The sequence below is a fragment of the Acanthopagrus latus genome, chromosome 12, assembly GCF_904848185.1.
Source record: "Acanthopagrus latus isolate v.2019 chromosome 12, fAcaLat1.1, whole genome shotgun sequence".
Taxonomy (NCBI): domain Eukaryota; kingdom Metazoa; phylum Chordata; class Actinopteri; order Spariformes; family Sparidae; genus Acanthopagrus; species Acanthopagrus latus.
The window spans coordinates 24,831,550-24,850,756 of NC_051050.1; the positions used below are offsets into that span (position 1 = coordinate 24,831,550).

At 42.6% G+C, this 19,207-nt stretch overlaps 1 protein-coding gene across 1 annotated transcript; it reads left to right on the forward strand.

Annotated features, from left to right (window-relative positions):
- The first annotated feature begins 1,554 nt into the window (after nucleotides 1-1,554).
- lhx5 (LIM homeobox 5) lies at nucleotides 1,555-18,947 on the forward strand. The gene is made up of 5 exons (XM_037117047.1): nucleotides 1,555-2,547; nucleotides 4,445-4,668; nucleotides 5,506-5,783; nucleotides 9,827-9,992; nucleotides 17,226-18,947. The coding sequence occupies exons 1-5, from the start codon at nucleotides 2,375-2,377 to the stop codon at nucleotides 17,573-17,575; spliced, it is 1,191 nt and encodes a 396-aa protein (XP_036972942.1). The 5' UTR covers nucleotides 1,555-2,374; the 3' UTR covers nucleotides 17,576-18,947.
- The last annotated feature ends 260 nt before the right edge of the window (nucleotides 18,948-19,207 follow it).

Below are 19,207 nucleotides of genomic sequence, written 5' to 3' on the forward strand. Positions count from 1 at the left end.
CTCGTAATCTACGTTACGTCAACGCGCGATGACTTTCTCACGTTACATGAATTTAAAAGTAATCACTCTTGAATCTTGAACGAGCGACAGAGCGGTAGCTGAATTACTCGTTAACGACTCATTAATTATTAAGTCGTCTCTGATTAATTCCTCAGTAACTACTCACCTTACTCCGCTCCTCATTCATGGCTGGAAACGTCACAACACAGAGTGATTATACGGAAACATTAACAAAGGAAATGTGATGAGAAATATGAAGATAAGAAATAATATTTATACATTCTGAGAAAGAGAAGACAGAAATACTGCAAGAAACAGACGTGGGCTTAAAAATTAGGTCATAAAAGTCGTAAAAAATAAGCCAAAGAAAATGTAAAATGTACCGTAACACTGAGGTCATGTTCTGTGACAATCTTTCAAATAAACGATTATATATTATTTAAAAAAATTGGCAAATTTATGCTTTAAAGTCTATTTATTAGCAGCTGTTCATTAGAAACCAGCAGCAGATGTTCATAATACTGAACAAATGGTTAATAAAAACTGCGTAGTTCATTTATAATGAATATTTAACAAATGTTTTATGGAGCATTTAATCGTTCCTGAACAGTGAATCTAATATAACTGTAGCAGTTATTAATGACAGTTGTTATAAAGTTTTTACACTGTAGCAAAGAAACAAGTTCAATGAATTTAAGTTCAAATCGGCCATATTTGTTTCTTCTTCTTCTTCTTCTGTCAGAATTTGAGTCCAGTTTAAATCTGTTTCCATAGCGATTATCAGTCCTGTGAAAATGCAGAGAGATTCACAGATTTATACTTTATAATATAAATAATTAATTTTATAATATAAATAATATATAAATAGTACAAATCTGTGCAGGAGGTGGAGGAGGAGGTGGAGGAGCAGACTGGGGGGGCAGGACCTCCTTATTATAAACTCCTGTTTGCGGCCCTGACTGTAACATAAACACTGTCACTTAAAAAACGTGCCACTGTTTCTCCCCCCTCGTCCTTGTTTCCTCTCCACATGTTGTCTCGATCGATCAATAATCGCGTAAAATGAGCCAAAGTTCACACCTCGCGTCATCAGGGCGCGCGGAGAGTGAAACGCTTAAACAAGTCTCACACGAATTAGCGTTTCGCCTGTTTGCTTAACTGCCAACTAACAAAACGAGGCTGTTGGTAAATATTGAAATTCTCTGTTAAAGCTCATGCTCTCTCTCTCTGTGTGTCTCTCTCCTTATTGATGAGCTGCAGATAATCCATCGCATTTCCCTGTAAATAGCTTTCTGCATGAGAAAAGGCCCGCGGCTCCCTCCTCTCCACCGGTGCGCGGACGCACTGTGATGCAGGAGCGGTTTTTTTGTCACAGGGCCATTATCAGGTTGTGTAGCATTAGCCTCTTGTTCGGCTACTCCCACTCCCAGTGTGTCCATTCACATGCATCCAGCTCCCTCCTCCCTCCCTCCGCCGGTCCTGCAGGTATTTCCTAACCTTGCTCCGTTTTCTTTTTCTTTTCTTTTCTTCTTTTTTTTTTGGTGAACTTTCAAGTTTAAGGTCCGATCTAAATGTTGCATTAAGGGTTTTGTGCAGAGCTTCCTGAGAAGCAGCTGATGTTTGTTTTTTTTCTTCCTCCTATAAAGTCTGTGTTGTGTCCATGGACCTACACACACACACACACACACACACACACACACACACACACACACACACACACACACACACACACACACGAGCTGGCCTCTGGAAACACCCAGCATCCGCGGCCCTGGTGTCTCTGCGCGCCGTGTGTGATTCAGGTTGTGCTCGGAGGCTACAGCTATGAACGTGTAACCATAACAACTGCCTTCTGATTGGCTCTCCGCGCACGGGAATTAACAGGGGCGTCATCCAATGTGAGCGCAGGACGCGCGCCGCGCTGGCGAGAACCTCGTGATAACCCAGGCACAGTGATGCTGGAAGTGGCGACGTGAGGTGAGCCCGGAGGAAATGACTGGAGCCAAAACAAAAGCAGGAGCGAAGGGATGAAATATCAGAAATAAAACACGTTTTGAATGATGAGGTTTTAACTGTGTGCGCGTGAGAAAACATGTCCGGTTCGCCCATTACGCAGTCCATCAGCTGGCGCGGCTGAGATCTCCACCTCCTCTGCTCTGGATTGTGGATTGTGACAAGTGCCAGGACGGATAGCGAGCCGGAGCAGGACTACCACAGCTCGGGCGGATTGTCACTCGGGAGCGTCCTCCAGTTTTCGCCTGACAGCACACCTCCCGGAGCCAAGACGTTGTTCCGCGTAGACCCGGGGTGCCCCAGTCCGAGCAGCGCAGTCCGTGTGGGAAGGTCGGCACTCGGCGTCCTGCAGGCCGGAGACATGATGGTCCACTGTGCCGGGTGCGAACGGCCCATCCTGGACCGGTTCCTCCTCAACGTGCTGGACCGAGCCTGGCACGCCAAGTGCGTCCAGTGCTGCGAGTGCAACTGCAACCTCACCGAGAAGTGCTTCTCCAGGGACGGGAAGCTCTATTGCAAAATGGACTTTTTCAGGTAACAGAGACGCTGGACTGCAAAATATACTCGCAATTTTTTAATAGATTTATAGTGACGTAATAATGAGAGAAAATATCGAAATAAATGAGGAGAAATCAAAAACATCAGGCCTTAAAAATTCCTGCGAGCTCAGGGGTCACAGGTTCAAACTATTTATTAACGCCTGGATAAAAAAAATATTAATAATAATAATAATAGTAATAATAATATAATAATAATAATAATAATAATTTAATAATAATAATAATAAAACCGCTTCCAGGAGAATAAATGTCAAAATAAAAGTGCTTTATTTTGAAAAATGCAGGACTTTATGATGAAACATTGGCCACATAATGGAGCGACGGAGACCTTTTTAATTTGGCCTCTGCGATTAAAAAAAAGAAAAGGGACAGCTACAGATTTAATTTCCCGTGCTGAGCGGTTTTTTTTTTTAAATCTATTTTCCACATGCAGACAAACACTTTCCCCGCGCAGCCTTCAGCTATTAACCGCTTCACGATCCCAAAAAAAGAAAAAAAAGGTGTTTCAGGTAATTGAGTGATAAGTGAAGCCCTTGTTTGTCCCGCCGCACTCTCTTAGCATCATTTTCATTTGTATGTGTCAGTTATTTTCTCCCAAATTGTCTAATGACATGTAAGACACATTAGGCTTTTGTCGGGACGGGGCTATTATTGGCCCCGCGCGGCCCCTCGGCCATCATATTACCGCAGGTCCCCATCAAGCGCTGGGATTTTAAATGGCCAGCCATTAGCCAGGCGAAACAGTAATCACCCTAATATGTCCATTTGTTGTGTAAGTAGAGTTGTGCCCCCTTCGCATGGGGGAGGCTCGGCCGTGCATGTGAAAAGAAGAAGAGGAGGGGGGGATAGTGGAGCGATACCATTGCAAATGGAGAGACAAGCCTACATTAGTGTTAAAACAAAAGGAGTGATGCTTCCACACTGAGCCTGGAAGCACCGCAGGTAACAAACAGGAGCTGCAGCCACAGAGCCCGAGCAGGTGATCCAGACATACAGAACCACCAGCAGACACACATGCTGAAACTCTTCTTCTTCTTCTTCTTCTTCTTCTTCTTCTTCTTCTTCTTCTTCTTCTTCTTCTTCTTCTTCTTCTTCTTCTTCTTCCTCCTGTCGCAGCAGCAGGAGGAACTCTGGATTTATTTTTTTTGGGGGGTGTATTTGTGTATCAAATTGATGAGTCTCCTCACGCGGTATTTAAGCGGGTGAATATGGATTAAGAGCAGATTTCCACGCTGCTGCTCTGCATAATCCCATAATATATCCCCACGCTACAATGTGTTGATTGTCACTAATACGTTTTTTTTTGTATGTGTGTGTGTGTGTGTGTGTGTGTGTGTGTGCGCAGTTATTGTCAGAGCAGCTCCATCAATATAACGAGCACGAGGATTTTTCAATTTTAATAAAAGAAAAGTCACGTTTTTTTAAAAAAAAATAATCCTTTGAATGATTTCAAACACAGTCAGTTTATTTATTGTTTTGTTTGTTATTGTTAAATATTGTTTACAAATGATTTAATACCTAAATATTAAACACGATTATCTGGTTTTTACTCGGATTTGGAGAAAGAAAAATCACTTTATTATTATTATTATTATTATTATTATTATTATTATTATTATTATTATTATTATTATTATTATTATTTTGATTTCTATCTATATCCTGTTGAATAATAGTTAACGCATTTTATTATAAAAATCGGATTCCACCATATTAAAACAATGATATTATTTTACTGTTTGTTGGCCGAACTGACGCTCTGGCGGCTCTTTGTGCGCTGATGTCATCTTCACGTGTCATTTCGCTTTTCTTTGTTTAAAAAAAACAAAACAAAACACAAATTTGACGTTTAACCTCTGTTTTTTCCGCAGGAGGTTTGGCACGAAATGCGCCGGCTGCCTGCAGGGAATCTCGCCGAACGACTTGGTGCGGAAAGCCCGCAGCAAGGTGTTCCACCTGAACTGCTTCACCTGCATGGTGTGTAACAAGCAGCTGTCCACGGGAGAGGAGCTCTACGTGATAGACGAGAACAAGTTCGTGTGCAAAGAAGATTATTTGAGCTCCGGGGCCATCAAGGAAGTCAACTTGAACTCAGGTAATCAATAACGATAACTGTGAGGTTTGTGTGTGTGTGTGTGTGTGTGTGTGTGTGTGTTTGTTGATCTGTAAAAAGCAAACATCTGTGTGGCCTTGATGTTTGTTTTTGTCCGGCTAAAAATTAGACAAATACCTGATGTATAAAATGGCAGCCGGTCTTTCAGGGGGGACAAAAGGCGGGCAGGGGTGGAGGCGGAGAGACTCAGGGGTTTGTGTTGAACGTCTCCAGCTGTCCGTGGAGAGAATTTCACAACAGCCTTGTCAGGTGAATGGTTTCAATATTTACCTCCATCTCTCTCTCTCTCTCTCTCTCTCTCTCTCTCTCTCTCTCTCTCTCTCTCTCTCTCTCTCTCTCTCTCTCTCCACAATGGCTCCATCTCTGCGTTATTGTGCGCCAGGATCCGCTGGGAGCGCGCCGGTGGGAAAGTCTGCACACCCAAACATTATGCTGTCATATGTTCATTGTAACACGTCAGAATCAAACGTGTGAGCTGCGATTTAATCCTGCATTTTAATATATTCTGTTTCCGGGCTCTAATTTGTTGCGCGTAAAAGGCATTTTTGCGTAAAAAAGCCTTTTACGCACAGCATGAAAAGGCTTTTTACGCACAACGGATTTAGTGAAAAGAAAATATTTGATTGGGAAAACATCTCACTGGAGACATTTTTGTGTGTCAATATTTTGTGAACTGTATTGTCTGTCCGCCTGTGCGCATCTCAAGGCCTAATTAAAGCGCACACACCCTCCCCCTCCTCCCCCTCCTCCCCCTCCTCCCCCTCCTCCTCCTCCCTGACATTTCGGATCGTGACCTTCCTCCTGTTTGTTTCCCCTCAGTGTCGTCGTGTACGGATAGGAGTTTATCGCCGGATCTGCAGGACCCGATACAGGACGACATAAAGGAGACGGACAATTCAACGTCCTCAGATAAGGAAACGAACAATATTGAGAATGAGGAGCAGAACTCGGGGACCAAGCGACGGGGGCCCCGGACCACCATCAAGGCCAAGCAGCTGGAAACGTTAAAGGCCGCGTTCGTCGCCACGCCGAAACCGACCCGACACATCCGGGAGCAGCTGGCCCAGGAGACGGGACTGAACATGCGGGTCATCCAGGTGAGACGAGCCGGCGGACAAAGACGAATTAACAGAGAAATGACGGATTATAAGTCAGCGGAATGACTTAATAATAATTTAATTATTATATATGGAGAGTTAATTTGAAGGCCTCGTTATCAGCTGGAGAGAAAAAAAAGGTCCAATCACGACGTGACACACGTGCACGTTCAGACACGCGAGCTGCTTCCTGGTTATTTTTCATGGGAAATAATAATAATTAAAAAAAAAAAAAAAAAAAACCCTTCAGAAATCCTAAAAAAACAAAGAAGTTTCATATAAAACACAAACACACATATGGAGGCAGCGTGTTGCCTAAATACAGTTTTATAGTCCAACATTACAGCTGAATCTCATCTTCACAGACACATTGATTATATATGTTAAATAATTTACTGATAAACTCCTGAAGGTTTTTGAAATAACTTTATAATAACCATCATTAATAAATTACATTTTCAGAGTTAACATTTATTCAGCTGTTAATAAACAATCATTAAAGAGGAACTGAACACAATTTATTAACTTTAAACAAAACAAAAGCTTCATTATTATTTATTATTTATTGCTATAAACCTTCTTTCTTTCATTCATTCTTTCTTTCTTTCTTTCTTGTTAGATTGTCATTAGTTAATAGTTATTTCACTGTTATAAAAACAATTAAATGTTTTATAACCCATTTATTAAACATTTGTAATCGTCATCCTCACGATGTCGACCCTGTAATGATTAAAGATGAATTCTACAGAGTTTATTAATCATTTACAAATAATCAGATATTAAAAACATCAGTTTATCTAGTTTATAGATAATTATATTGTTTGTTAACAGTGAAATAACATTTATTAATGATGGTTATTATAAAATGTTTCCTGTAATTTATTTTTCCTTCTTTTTGTAAACTTAATAGTAATAATCAATAATAGATGTTGAATTTATGGTTAATTAAACATTAGTTAATAGTCATTACACTGTTAACAAACAATCAAATGCTTCATTAACAGTTTATTAATGTTAACAAAGTTTTATAAACATCAGGTGCAAATTTGTAAATAAATCACTTTATAAATATTGTAAAAAACATTTTTTTTATTTGTTAACAGTGAATTAACTTAAGTGTAATTAAAATGTATCATTTATAATGATGGTTATTACAAAATCTTTCTTTCTTCCTTCTTCATAGTTAATTAAACATTAGTTAATAGTTATTTCAATGTTGACAAACAATGAGATGTTTTATTAAACATTTACTGCTGCAACTGTCGTTTATAATTATTTGTAAATGGTTTTTAAATGTTTTTAAAGCATTTTATTGTTTGTTAACAGTGAAATAACATTAACTTTAAGTTTAATTAACACAAACATGACACTCAGATAGTTAATTAAACATCAGTTAACTGTTATTTCACTGTTAATAAACAATAAAATGTGAAATAAATACTTTTTACAATTTACAAAGAATGACATGATATACACGTTAACCAGCTGCTTGATGAATGACTTATAAAGGATTTTATTGTTTGTTAACAGTTGATAAATATTAATTTAACCATAAATGTTCTATTTATCACGGTTACTATAAAGAGTCTCCTGATAATAATTGCTCTTCTGTTGTTGCTCCACGTCTGCAGGCGCTCAGTTATTCTCTGAAATTAAGATCCGCTAATCCAATTTGTCGACGCTCGGATGTAAGAAACGTCTCTTTCTTTAAAAAAACGTAACGTCACATGTTTTGGTTGCAGCCGGTGTTTTTGTTCCGGTCGTCGTTTGTGTCGCGCAGCCGTGAAATTAGTGAAAGGTTAGTTTTGTTTTTGCCAAAGGCGAGAGGAACGCCCCCCCAAAAAAACCCTCCACCTCCTCCACCCGAAAACAAACATGTTCTGCAGTAAAACATGAGCCTGCACTGTTTTGTTTTTTGGACCCTGTCTGACTCACAACACACACACACACACACACACACACACACACACACGCTGGTGTCTGGGTGCAGACTGTGTCAGGATGATTAGCACCATCTCTGCCAACTGTGATGTGGCTTTTTGTGCACTCACTGTAATTATCGCTGATTTCACAGATTTACATACCACCCTCCCCTTTCCCACCTCTCTGCTCTTACTCACTTACAGCCTCGTTGCCGTTGCTTATTAGAGCGGACCGGGGGCCCCTCCGCCCGCCTCGCCTCGCCTCGCCTCGCCTATATCACACACTCGCAGGCCTGCATCGACGGAGCTCAAACAAACAGCCAATAAATCCATCAGTCAGTCAGTCAGTCAGTCAGTCAGTCAGTCAGTCAGTCAGTCAGTCAGTCAGTCCCCTCTCCGTCCCCACCACCCCTGCGTTGTTTGCATGGAGCCAAAATGGAGGCTGGTGGGTTTTCTTTTCTTTTCTTTTCTTTTCTTTTTTTTTTTTTTCCTTCCCGTCATCTTCCTGCTCGTTGGCTGTGTGTTAAATACCATCGCTCTCAGCGCGGGGGAGCCCTGAGAGCCACGCTGCGTCTCCAGCATGTGTGTGTAATCCCTAAGCAACGCTCTCTCGAGGGGAGCGACAGCATTTCCATAAAAATGTACCCTACAGTTAGACGATTGTTCTCAATAAGCAGGTGTCGCCTTTGCTGCTGGAGCACATAGAACAGAGCCTAAGTGGTTTTAGGTGTGTGTGTGTGTGTGTGTGTGTGTGTGTGTGTGTGTTAATCTGCAGCACAGTGGGATCCTGCCTCTGGTGTAGCCCAGCCGGGGATGAACATACATCATTATGCAGCAGTGATGCAAAAGGAGAAACAAGATGTGTTATGTGCTCATAATGCCGACATATGGCAGCGTGTCGGCTGTGTGTGTGTGTGTGTGTGTGTGTGTGTGTGTGTGTGTGTGTGTGTGTTTCCCAGTTCAAAAAAAAAAAAAAAAATCCTCCTTTGTTCGTCTTCAAAGACGGTTTATTTAACGTCACCGAGGAGCTTTCTGACGCTCCGACTGTTTATTTCAACTTTACAATAACCATCATTCACAGGTGGATCATTCGAGGTTCGTTAATAGTTATTTTACTGTTTTTATTGAGTCATCGTTTGTTGTTTGGTGACATGTGATGTCTGTAAAAGTTATCTGGATGACATCACAGAGTTGATGTTGATGTAAATCTTCACATTTGATTTTAAAAGCGGTGAAATTATGAAGTTTGATTAATTGAAGGATTGTAGCTTGTGTATTTATATTTATGCCACTTTGCTGTTCGTCCTAATTATCAGGATATTTTTTATTCTTTGACTCGTTTTTGACTCTCTGAAATTCGATGCTTCTTTAAATATATTCATGAAAATAATTTTAGATTTTTGACGATGTGATGAGTCGACTGAACGCCCCTCACTGACCGGCTCTGGTCCACGGGCCTCACTTTGATCCAGCCTGCTGCTGCATTTTATAATAACATTATTAATAAATGGTAATTTAATGTTTATGACATGTTTTATAAACCGTTTATTAAGAAACTGTAAATGTTCAGTTGCAGTTGCAGCTTCACATGAATAGAAGATGAACAACACTGTTGATTTATTGAAGATATTTTTGTGTTTTTATTGATTTTTTAGTCATTTTGATGTTGAGCTCCATGAACATGAGAACAGGTGTGTCAGGTCACTGAGGTGTCGGAGGAATCACAAACAATACTTTCTGTCGTTTGCATAAAATCGTAGTTTGATCTTATTTTCGAGGAACGTTTCAGACTTTGTCAAAGAAACTTCGGCATTTCAGCTTCGGTGTGAATTATGGCTCCGACGCGAGCTCTGTAACAGCGAGCATGAAATTGAATAGATCAGTGAAATTACCTCGAAACGATCAGGATTCGTATCAAGTCGATACGTATTAATCTGCTTTCAATTCTGCCGGCGTGCGGAGAGCAGCGGCCTGAATCTGGTAGCGATTGTGATCAGAATCTGAATCTGACGACGACACGAGATGGAGGAAGTTTGATTAAATGGAAAAATAAAGAAATCAGTGATTGAGGGACTTTGGAGAAGTCTTTGACCCGTCTGTCTCCGTCCGGTTTTCTCTCAGGTTTGGTTCCAGAACAGAAGATCCAAAGAGCGACGGATGAAGCAGCTGAGTGCTCTGGGGGCCCGGCGGCACGCCTTCTTCAGGGGCCCGAGGAGGATGAGGCCCCTGGGAGGCAGGCTGGAGGATCCGGACATCTTAGGACCCGGAGCCTACGGTTACTACGGAGGTAAGAAATCAAACCACCAGCGTGTGACGGCGAGTGTGTTCCTGAATGTGATTCATCACCATGTGTTGTGATATTAACACAGAATCTGACACTGATGTGACTCCATGTGGTTTGTTTGGACATCGACGGTTACATCGCCCTCTTCGCTCTGTTCCACCTCGAATATAACGCTTTAAAAACTTTTGTTTAATGGATGAAAACATTAAAAGAAGTCCATCTTGGATCCAAACAAGCATAAATATCATAAACTGCAGCTCATCACACAGCCTGGAGGTCAAGGTGAACCGGTGTGGTCTGATCAGACTCTATAAGACGTAGAAGCTCAGGAGGTGTAATTAATAATAATTTGTCTATATTCTTCAACATCACCGCAGTGATAATGATAATAAAGTCCGCCCAGTTTGATTTTCGAGGCGTTCTGTGGTAGAAAAGGTGTCGCTCGTCTGGCGTCTCTTAAGTTTTTTAATCAAGACGGAGCGTCAGAGGCGTTTACAGGTCACAGCGTTCGATTAAAAAAAGAAGAACTCTGCTCACTTCTCGAGCGTCGTTCTCAGACAAAGAAGTTGCTAATTTTCTCTTTAGAAATTTAAAAAAAAAAAAACGTTGGTGTCTTTAACTAATTATGAGGGTAAAAAGAGAAAGAAAGAGAGAGGAAAGTAACACATCAGAGCAGAGATTCAACAAAAGTAGTGTTAATGGGAAGAGAGAGGGGAAAGAGGCTGTGCAGGAATGAAAGTGTGCTGGAGATGTTAACGCAGACAGACTTACAGCTTCACGTCAAAAAACACTTTACACATCTGTAACATTTACAGTCTGAAGCCTCTGCAGCGATAAACTGCTCATGAAACCACATCTGTCAGCTGGTTCAGAGGAGGAAACATGTGGAGGAGTGTGCTGCATTCACTGACCAGGACCTTTAAAGGAACAGTCCGCCCAAACATGAGAATCCAGTCATCATCCTCTCCTCCCTCCTGATGATGTAGATTTGACATCAGTGGGGTTTTTTTTGTGTGTATTCGACTCACATGACTAGAAAAGCGACTGTGAAAGCTGCTGAGTGGCGAATGAGGCAAAATGTCTCGACTTCCTGGAGATAAAAATACTCAGATCTTCCGTGTTGTCCGGCTCGATTCAGACTTCTGTCGGCTGAGGTGGCTAGCTTCCGGTTTAGCGCCCGGCTGACATGAACGGAGATAAAATAATTAAATCGGCTCTTCTGGACTTAACAAATGTTACTGGAGTCATTTCACGTCAGAGATCGTGACGTTTGGTCACCATGACAACTGACGATCGAGCCTGGAGCTCCTCCTGGAGGCTGTGCTAGTAGCTAGCATGCTAACAGTTACTGCTGCTTCTTCTTCTTCGTCAGTCAAAGCAGCTGGAATCAGTGCTGAGCTGTGTTACAGTGTAAGAGACGTCCTCTGTGTACGATAAATATGATATCAGTGTCACATTGTTTAATTATCGGAGTATTGACGCTTCTAGGTCAGCTACAGTGAAGAATTCAGCTTTTAAATAGATGTTAAAAAAACATCTTTTTGAACCCGTTCTGGAGACTTTTCTGTGATTTCTACAATTACTGCAGATCTTATTTTATGTTTCCTGGTTTGTTCTGTACATTTTAAATCAAGTCTGCAGCTGCTTCAGTTGTTCATCAGAACGCTGCGACTCTGTTTTTACTGTGAAGCTTCAGAACTTCACGCAGCGTTGCCAGATCTGTTAAACTATCGTACAAGATCCCGACGATTATCGTTGTCGGGGAAATGATCGTACACCACGTCATAACCTCGTACTTTGACAGAATGTACAATTACTGTAAAGGAAAGAGGAGCAGGAAATGTAAATACTCAAGTAAATTACCTCAGAATTGTTCAGAACGATGACTGAAAAGAGGTCTCAAGAAACCTGTGATCCATATTTAACATCAGGATCATGTCAGGAAATAAAAACACACAGAGGGCAGAATCATCAGAATCCATCAGCACGACGAGGAGGAGCAGAGAGTGACTGGACTTTTCTTTTTGGGTGAATTGTTCCTTTAAATCACTGACTAACTGTAAATTTCACCTTAGATTTAAATCGTCGACAAAGAATATTAGTCGCTCTTGACTTATGAAAGCTTCTGTGAGTCTGTTGTTTTTTTCCACGTGACGACGAGCTGCTGATGAAATTTCATCTCCAGCTGCCGTCGGCACCTTCGAATCAATAGTCTTTCAACCAACACGAAGAGCACTCGAACGCACACACAAAAATCTGGATTGTAGAGAATTCAAGCCTCCATCGGTCGCCTGGATGAAGAGAAAAGAAATCATTTCAAGACAAGTGGGCTTCGGATAATAAACGCTGCGGTGACGGGACGACAGCCTCACATTGAACCGGAGGATTAAAACCTGTCGCGTACGTCGGCCTGACGGACCGACCTGTCGGCCTCGAGCTCTGAACATACGGGAGACCAGAGCCGTCAAGGGAACAAAACAGCCGCCCCTCATTCTCTCCCGCTCCACTCGCTGCTCTCACACCCTTTTGTGCAGCAGCAGTTAGCAGCAGCAGTTAGCAGCAGCAGTTAGCAGCAGCAGCTCAGGCCCGTCTTCATCTGCCTGCTTCTGTTCCTGTGCTGCTGCTCACAGGGAGGAGGCCTGTGTGTGGTATAGTGCGTCTGCATGCGTGAGGGTAATTATAGTGTTCAGAGCCGACGCCCCCCCTTCCTCCTCCTCCTCCTCCTCCTCCTCCTCCTCCTCCTCCTCCCCCATCACACACACTCAGAGGCCACAGCACCAGCTCGTTCTCAAGGTCGGCCTGAACTAACAAGGCGCCCGTCTGTGACATCGAGCGAGTCGGTCGTGTCGTCGGCGTGTCCGACAGTGAATTAAAAAGCGGTTGTTGTAACATATTCCATGACATGTAACCTGTTGGTTCCTGATTCATCCTGTTTCGGACTGAAATAGGAGTGAGAGGAGCAGCATATGGTGCGAGAGGAGACATGTGAGAGCAACATCTTGGGGCACGAAGTCTGACATGGATCTCAGTTCAAGGTGCCGCTGAAACAGAACGGGTCGGACGTCACTGAGGGGCCGTGGAGCCGAGGGGGAAGGTGAATATAGAGGAGGGTGAATAGACGTCTATAGGGTCGTGGATGTTAATGGATGCAGTAATCACGTAGCTGTGTGAATTTTAAAAAGGTGCAGTTTTGTTCTGATTCTCATCCGTGTTGCTGAACCGGATCTTCGTGTTCTGTACATTTCTGCCAGACAAAGAGATGTTATCAATTTAACTTCAGCACTGTGTGTTGTTGGTTCAGGAAGACATCTTCCAGCCGTGTTTGTAGCAACAGAAACTGGAAAACAAACACTTACAAATGTTAAACGCAGCTCTGAACAGTGGTCTCTGGCCTCCGTCCCCCGACTTTTATCTTTACAATTTTTGGTCGACTTGCTGAATGTTAGAAGAGGAGATTGATACCATCCTCACGTCTGTGTCTTGTATATAAAGTCACAGCCAGAGGTTGGTTAGCATAGCTTAGCTTGACTTAGCTTAGCTTAGCTTAGCATAAAGAATGGGCACAGAGGAGATCAGCAGCAGAGTCTCGAGGAGGTAACACAACCGAGAGGAGAGCTACAAACTGTAATCGTCACTCTTCTTTGTCTGGATTAAACAGATAAGAATCTTTCTTTTTGTGCTAAGCTAAGCTAACTAATCCATCAGTCAATCACAATAGATTTAGTTTCAAACTATTTCTAATAATTGATTAATCATTTCTGTAATTTTTAAAACATTTTTCAGTTCCAGCTTCTTACATGTGAGGACTTCCTGCTTCTCTTTGTCATTTATGGCCGTTTATAAAGAGTCTGTGGACCAAAAGAAGAAACTAGAAGACTGTTTGTTTTTATACGTTTAACTGAATAAACACAGAGCTGCTGGTTCGTTGATTAATTCTAAATTTGTTCTGAGTGGATGTCAAAGTGGTGCTGATCGATTAGTTCGCTCTGCTAGGAACCAAAAAAAGGGTTCGTTAAAGCAAAACTAAAAAAAATCTACAGGTGGTTTTAGATTTATCTGTGATTTCTGTCTGAAGCATCAGATTAATTAATAGAAAACAGACTCTGTGTTGCTCCGGATCCAGTAAACAGTGATGGAGATTATGGAAACACGTGTTACTTATGATTCTTAAATCCTTCCTTGAACTTGTGTCGTATTAAAGAGGAGTTAAATAAAACCTGAGTGCATAAATACAAAAGCATCTGCACGTGTAGAAACGAACACAAGTGACAGATTTTTAAAGTAATTAATGAACCCTTTAACCTTTTGTCATGAGTTCTGATTGTGAAGGACGGCGTTTAGATTTTAGACTCAGAAAATAACACGTTGCCGTGTCGGATGCATGAGAGTGAAAATACCTCGAGACGTCGAACGTTAAACGCCAGCGCCCAGATTCACTGAAACCTCTCAGAGGTATCAACACGTCAGTCAGCGTCGGAGGTTATGGAGAGAATAATTGTAAATCCCAGTGTGTTCTGGAGATTTTCTGTGAGAAGCAGGATTTCGCTCTGCGTTCTGTCATTAACGCGACGGCGTCGTGTCGGCTGCGACGCTTTGAAGTGAAAAACACGACAGAGTTTTTAGACAAGAAGTCGTCAGTCAGAAGGTTCGGAGGAGAAGAGCTGTGGTTTCAGCAGACACAGGTTCCTTTACACACAACACACGATAGACTTAAACACTTTCCTGCTGACTGAAATACATCAACAACATTTAAATTAGACACTCAGATACATGAAGAAGGTGACGGCTCCTGAAAGCTCTCTAGATAAATAAATAAGTTACTGGAATTTTTGTTTCCCATGCAGGAAACTTTCTGCAGGGACGAGGAACCGAAGAAGAACTTAATGTTTTTCTGCTGCGGGTCCAAATTTAAACAACAACATGTAACTTCCAGGAGAAAGACAGTTGGTTGTTGAGGCGGCTGAGACCCGAGACGACGGAGCACACTGTCAGAATTTGAGCAATATTTCTGCAGGAAGTTATTTCTTGGTGCTTGTTGGTCCTTTTGGTAGAAACACATCAGCGTCCTTGGGGGAAAATTTTCTGCAGTGTAAACGTGTTCATGGTCCTCAGATGATGAATCCTGCTCATCAGCTGACATCTGTGTTTTCTAGTGAAAGTATTAAGTATAAAAGGCTTCAGAGGTTTTGGATCATTTGCAGAATAAAGAAGCTGCAGTTGTGTGTGATGTTATGAATGTATATGAAGAATTTAACAAAGAGAACAACAACTAGCAAAACAATGATACGTCTGTCTGATATGTACAAGAACATAACGACACGCTGAAGGTGCAAAATGTCATAATTTTAGTTGACAATTTAAAAATTATCTTAAATTAACAACAAAATATGAAGAAAAACATATATATTGTGTTGCTAACCAGCTAGCCACCAAAACACCGACACCCAGACAGCTCCCTGTCTGAAACCGCTAGCTGCACAGCTAACTGAGCTAACGGCAGCTAATTAGCAACATGTAGTGAATGATTAAAGGAGTGAATGATCGAACAATCCTGAATTTAGAGCAATGAGTTGATTTGTTGACTGGAAAAATGTTCTGATAATCTGTTGAAGGGTCACGTTGTGCTTCTGGAGAAGAAATCCAACAGAATTGTAATATGAAATATATTCAGTTTATTCAGTCATGAAAACAGAGACAGTTTGATCATCAGTCAGTGAAGTTTCTCTTCTCATTAACGTTTCCGGTTCAGATCCTCACATGTGAAGATTTTTGCTTCTCTCTCGTTTAATTCTGTCATTTCTTAAAAAGTTTTCAAAGTTTTCTCTCTAAGACTCCGAACAAAAGAAAAAAACACAAAATACAAATTTAAATTAACAATATTTGCAGAAAAAAAATCCGCTTTTTTGAATATTCAGAATGATCTTTGTTGACCAGAATGATTCTGATCGATTGTTCACAGTTAACTGATGATTTGCACGAGCTGTGACATTTAGTCGATTGATCAGGAGAACAATTATCTGATTAACTGATAATGAAAATAGCCCCTCAGTTGCGGCGCTGAACTGAATTGCATGCTGGGAATAATGGAGTGTGATCTGCGGGGGCTCGGGCGAGGCGGAGGACAGCGACGTTTGCCGGCGGCTGCGTGAGACGTGACGGAGAGCGGTGCAGCCGGCGGGACCCGACGGAGCCGCGGGGAGGCTGGAATCTCATTTTGGAGTTCCTCATCCACATCCAGAAGTTTTGGCGGGGGAATCCATCGAGGCGCACACGCATGGCTGCGAGCTGAATGAGTGAGGGAGATGAATGCAGTGTGTGAAAAGGCGAGAGAACTGAGGTGGAGAGGTGTGGAGTTGTTTATACACTCAAATGAGGCTGTTGGAGACCGCTTGGTTGGAAATTGGACATGATCAATTTCACCACTTAGGTGGAGGTGGAGGTGTGTGGGATCGCTCGCTGCTGTGGGGGAGCTGTGGGTGTTTTTATGTATATTCAACGGCTCAGTTCCACTTCCAGTTTTTATCCTAACCCTCGTTTCTCAGCGCCCCCGTGAAACTGAACGAACCTTCAAGACCGGCGGACGTCATCAGCGGTCGTCGACGGTGTTTACAGACTCCTGCACGCCGTCGTCCGCTGTGGAGATTTGTCTTGCGTTACCTTTGTCGTTCATCACGGACGCTCACAATCATTCCCCAAAATTCACGCCATCAATCAAGTCTTGAAATAAAAAAGTGAACACTAGCAGCGCTTCACAGGCTCGTCAGCTGCCCGTGCTCCTTCTCTGTCAGTCTGAACCGACTGCGTCAAAAAGCGTTAAAACTTTGTAACGTTAGCTAGACAGATTAGCTAGTTAGCTGCCGAGAATCCCCGACCGAGCAGCAGGTGTGTTGGGATTTGGACCAGAATCTTTGATCTAACCCACTGACACCGGTAACGCCTGGTTCTGTCTTCGATGTGAATCGTGTCTGTGTTTGCTGCCTGATCGGATCTGCTCGTGTGCAACTCTCAACAGAGATGAGACAGAAGCGAGATGTCTCACTCCTCAGCGACTTTCTAAAACCTTTTTCGAACATCTCCTGCATGTCGTCTGATGAGGTTCAACATCTGCTGCTTCCTGTGTTTGTTCCTGGCCGTGTGAAAAAAAAAGTCTGATACATAAAACCTGCGTCCACTCGCTCATTTTCACTGTGAAGGTTCTGATAGTCTAACTCCACGTTTTCTTCTGTCCCTCCACAGAATACCAAGGTGACTATTACGGACCAGGAACCAACTACGACTTCTTCCCCCACGGCCCTCCGTCCTCGCAGGCTCAGTCTCCGGCCGAGTCCCCCTACATCCTGGGCTCTGGGCCCGGAGCCATGGAGGGATCCGGACACCACCCATCAGACGACCAAAGGTTCACGGACATGATCTCCCACGCGGAAACCCCGAGTCCAGAGCCGGGCTTACCGAGCTCCCTGCAGCCGGTCCCAGGGGAGGCTTACGGGGGTGGACCCAGTCCTCCTTTCTCCTTGGCGAGTAACTCCAGCTACAGCGCTCCCATGTCCCACCAAGGCCCGGAGATGGGAGAGACCACAGCCTGGTAGAGGGACGAGTCCCTGGCTGAGTGTCAGCCTCGTTAATTCAGGAGGACTTTTTAAAAATCGGACTGACTTTCACAAAGAGTGGGACAGAAAGAGTCACATTTGCTGCCCAGTAGACGCTCCAAAGCATTTCCCTTCCTGGATTACTGGACTTGAATTATTTTAAACAAACGTTGCGATTTCCACCCAGCAAAAATTGCTTCTGGCCTTCCCCTCGACGCTAACGAAGGCATCTTCTGATAGGAACACGTTAGAGAGAAATGCCAAAGGGGGACATCGTCAGTTCTCTTCATTTCTCACCACATCTTCTTTTTTTTTTTCCTAATTTCTGTTTCTTTGTCAAACCGTCGCTTCTAATTCAAATATTTGTTTTTCATTTTCTGTCGCTCCTCCACCTCCCCCTCCATCAATAACACACTCAACGTTTTATTAAAAAAGATAAATTTAAAAAAAAAAAACCCAAAAAAAACGAGCTGGTTTTAATTCACGCTTTAATGTTCGCACACACAAACACTTCTGTGGCAATCAGGATACGAAAGGTTTGAAAAAAAAAAAACTCTGCACACCTCCGTGAGACATTATGTCAAATCCAAGGCTGCTGCTGCTCCACACACACACACACACACACACACACACACACACACACACACACACACACACACACCAGCACTGATGTTCTCAAGCACACATCTCAGCTATAAGTCCGTTAATGCACAAAAAGTGTTCTTGATCATAGCGCTAAAGAAGGACGTCTATACCATTATTCACAACACGTACACAATTATACAGACACTTGTACTCACTCAAGCATGCACACACACACACACACACACACACCCGTGCAGCCGGCCCTGATAGTTGCGCTCTGCAGACTGCTTCACCTGACCTTCCCTTTGTTACTGTCCCTTTTAAAAAACATGTTTTAATGGAAATGATTTTGAAAAGAACATTGAACCCATAATGGAGAATCTCCTTCAACAGCTGAGGTCTCCTTCCTCTAAAGAGAGAAAACAAAAGAGGGGGCAGACAACATCTGTGGCATTACCTCTGTCTGCTCCCGAGCACTCGTTGCCATCTAGTGGCCTTAAAACACACAGAATTTAAAAAACCTGGGCTGAGAGCAGCAGCAGAGCGTCCGGCTGCACGCACACCGACAGCTTTGTGCCGCGGAGGACGCGTTTCCCTTTCTGCTCTAAATAATGCTAATAGATAATTTATTCGCAGTTTCAGGGCCAAGTGTCATCAGAAGTCAGCATCAAAAGAAACTATTTTTTAATTCTCCTTTCTTTAAGACACCGTCTGAAAGGAAGTCGACCTCAAAATGAGCTGATATGATTCAATGTAAAAAAATAAAAAACCTCGACCTGATTTTTTTCTTCATCCGTACATTTTATCTTCCACGCCACACGACGCCATCGCCATCGCCATCGCCATCGCCATCGCCATCATCGCTGTTCGTCCACGTTGAGTTAACTCGAAGCGTTTCTTCTTCTCAGATGATTTTCATTTGATCGTTGTATAAGAACCAGAGAGAGAATGTGTCTTATTTCTGATGTATTGAGATATTCTTGGATACAAAAGTGTGTGTGTGTGTGTGTGTGTGTGTGTGTGTGTGTGTGTGTGCATTTAAGGGTG

Coding starts and splice junctions, on each gene's coding strand:
- lhx5 (XM_037117047.1), top strand. CDS start 2,375: ATGATGGTCCACTGTGCCGGGTGCGAACGGCCCATCCTGGACCGGTTC. Junction 4,669..5,505: donor GGAAGTCAACTTGAACTCAG/GTAATCAATAAC, acceptor GTTTCCCCTCAG/TGTCGTCGTGTACGGATAGG. Junction 9,993..17,225: donor AGCCTACGGTTACTACGGAG/GTAAGAAATCAA, acceptor GTCCCTCCACAG/AATACCAAGGTGACTATTAC.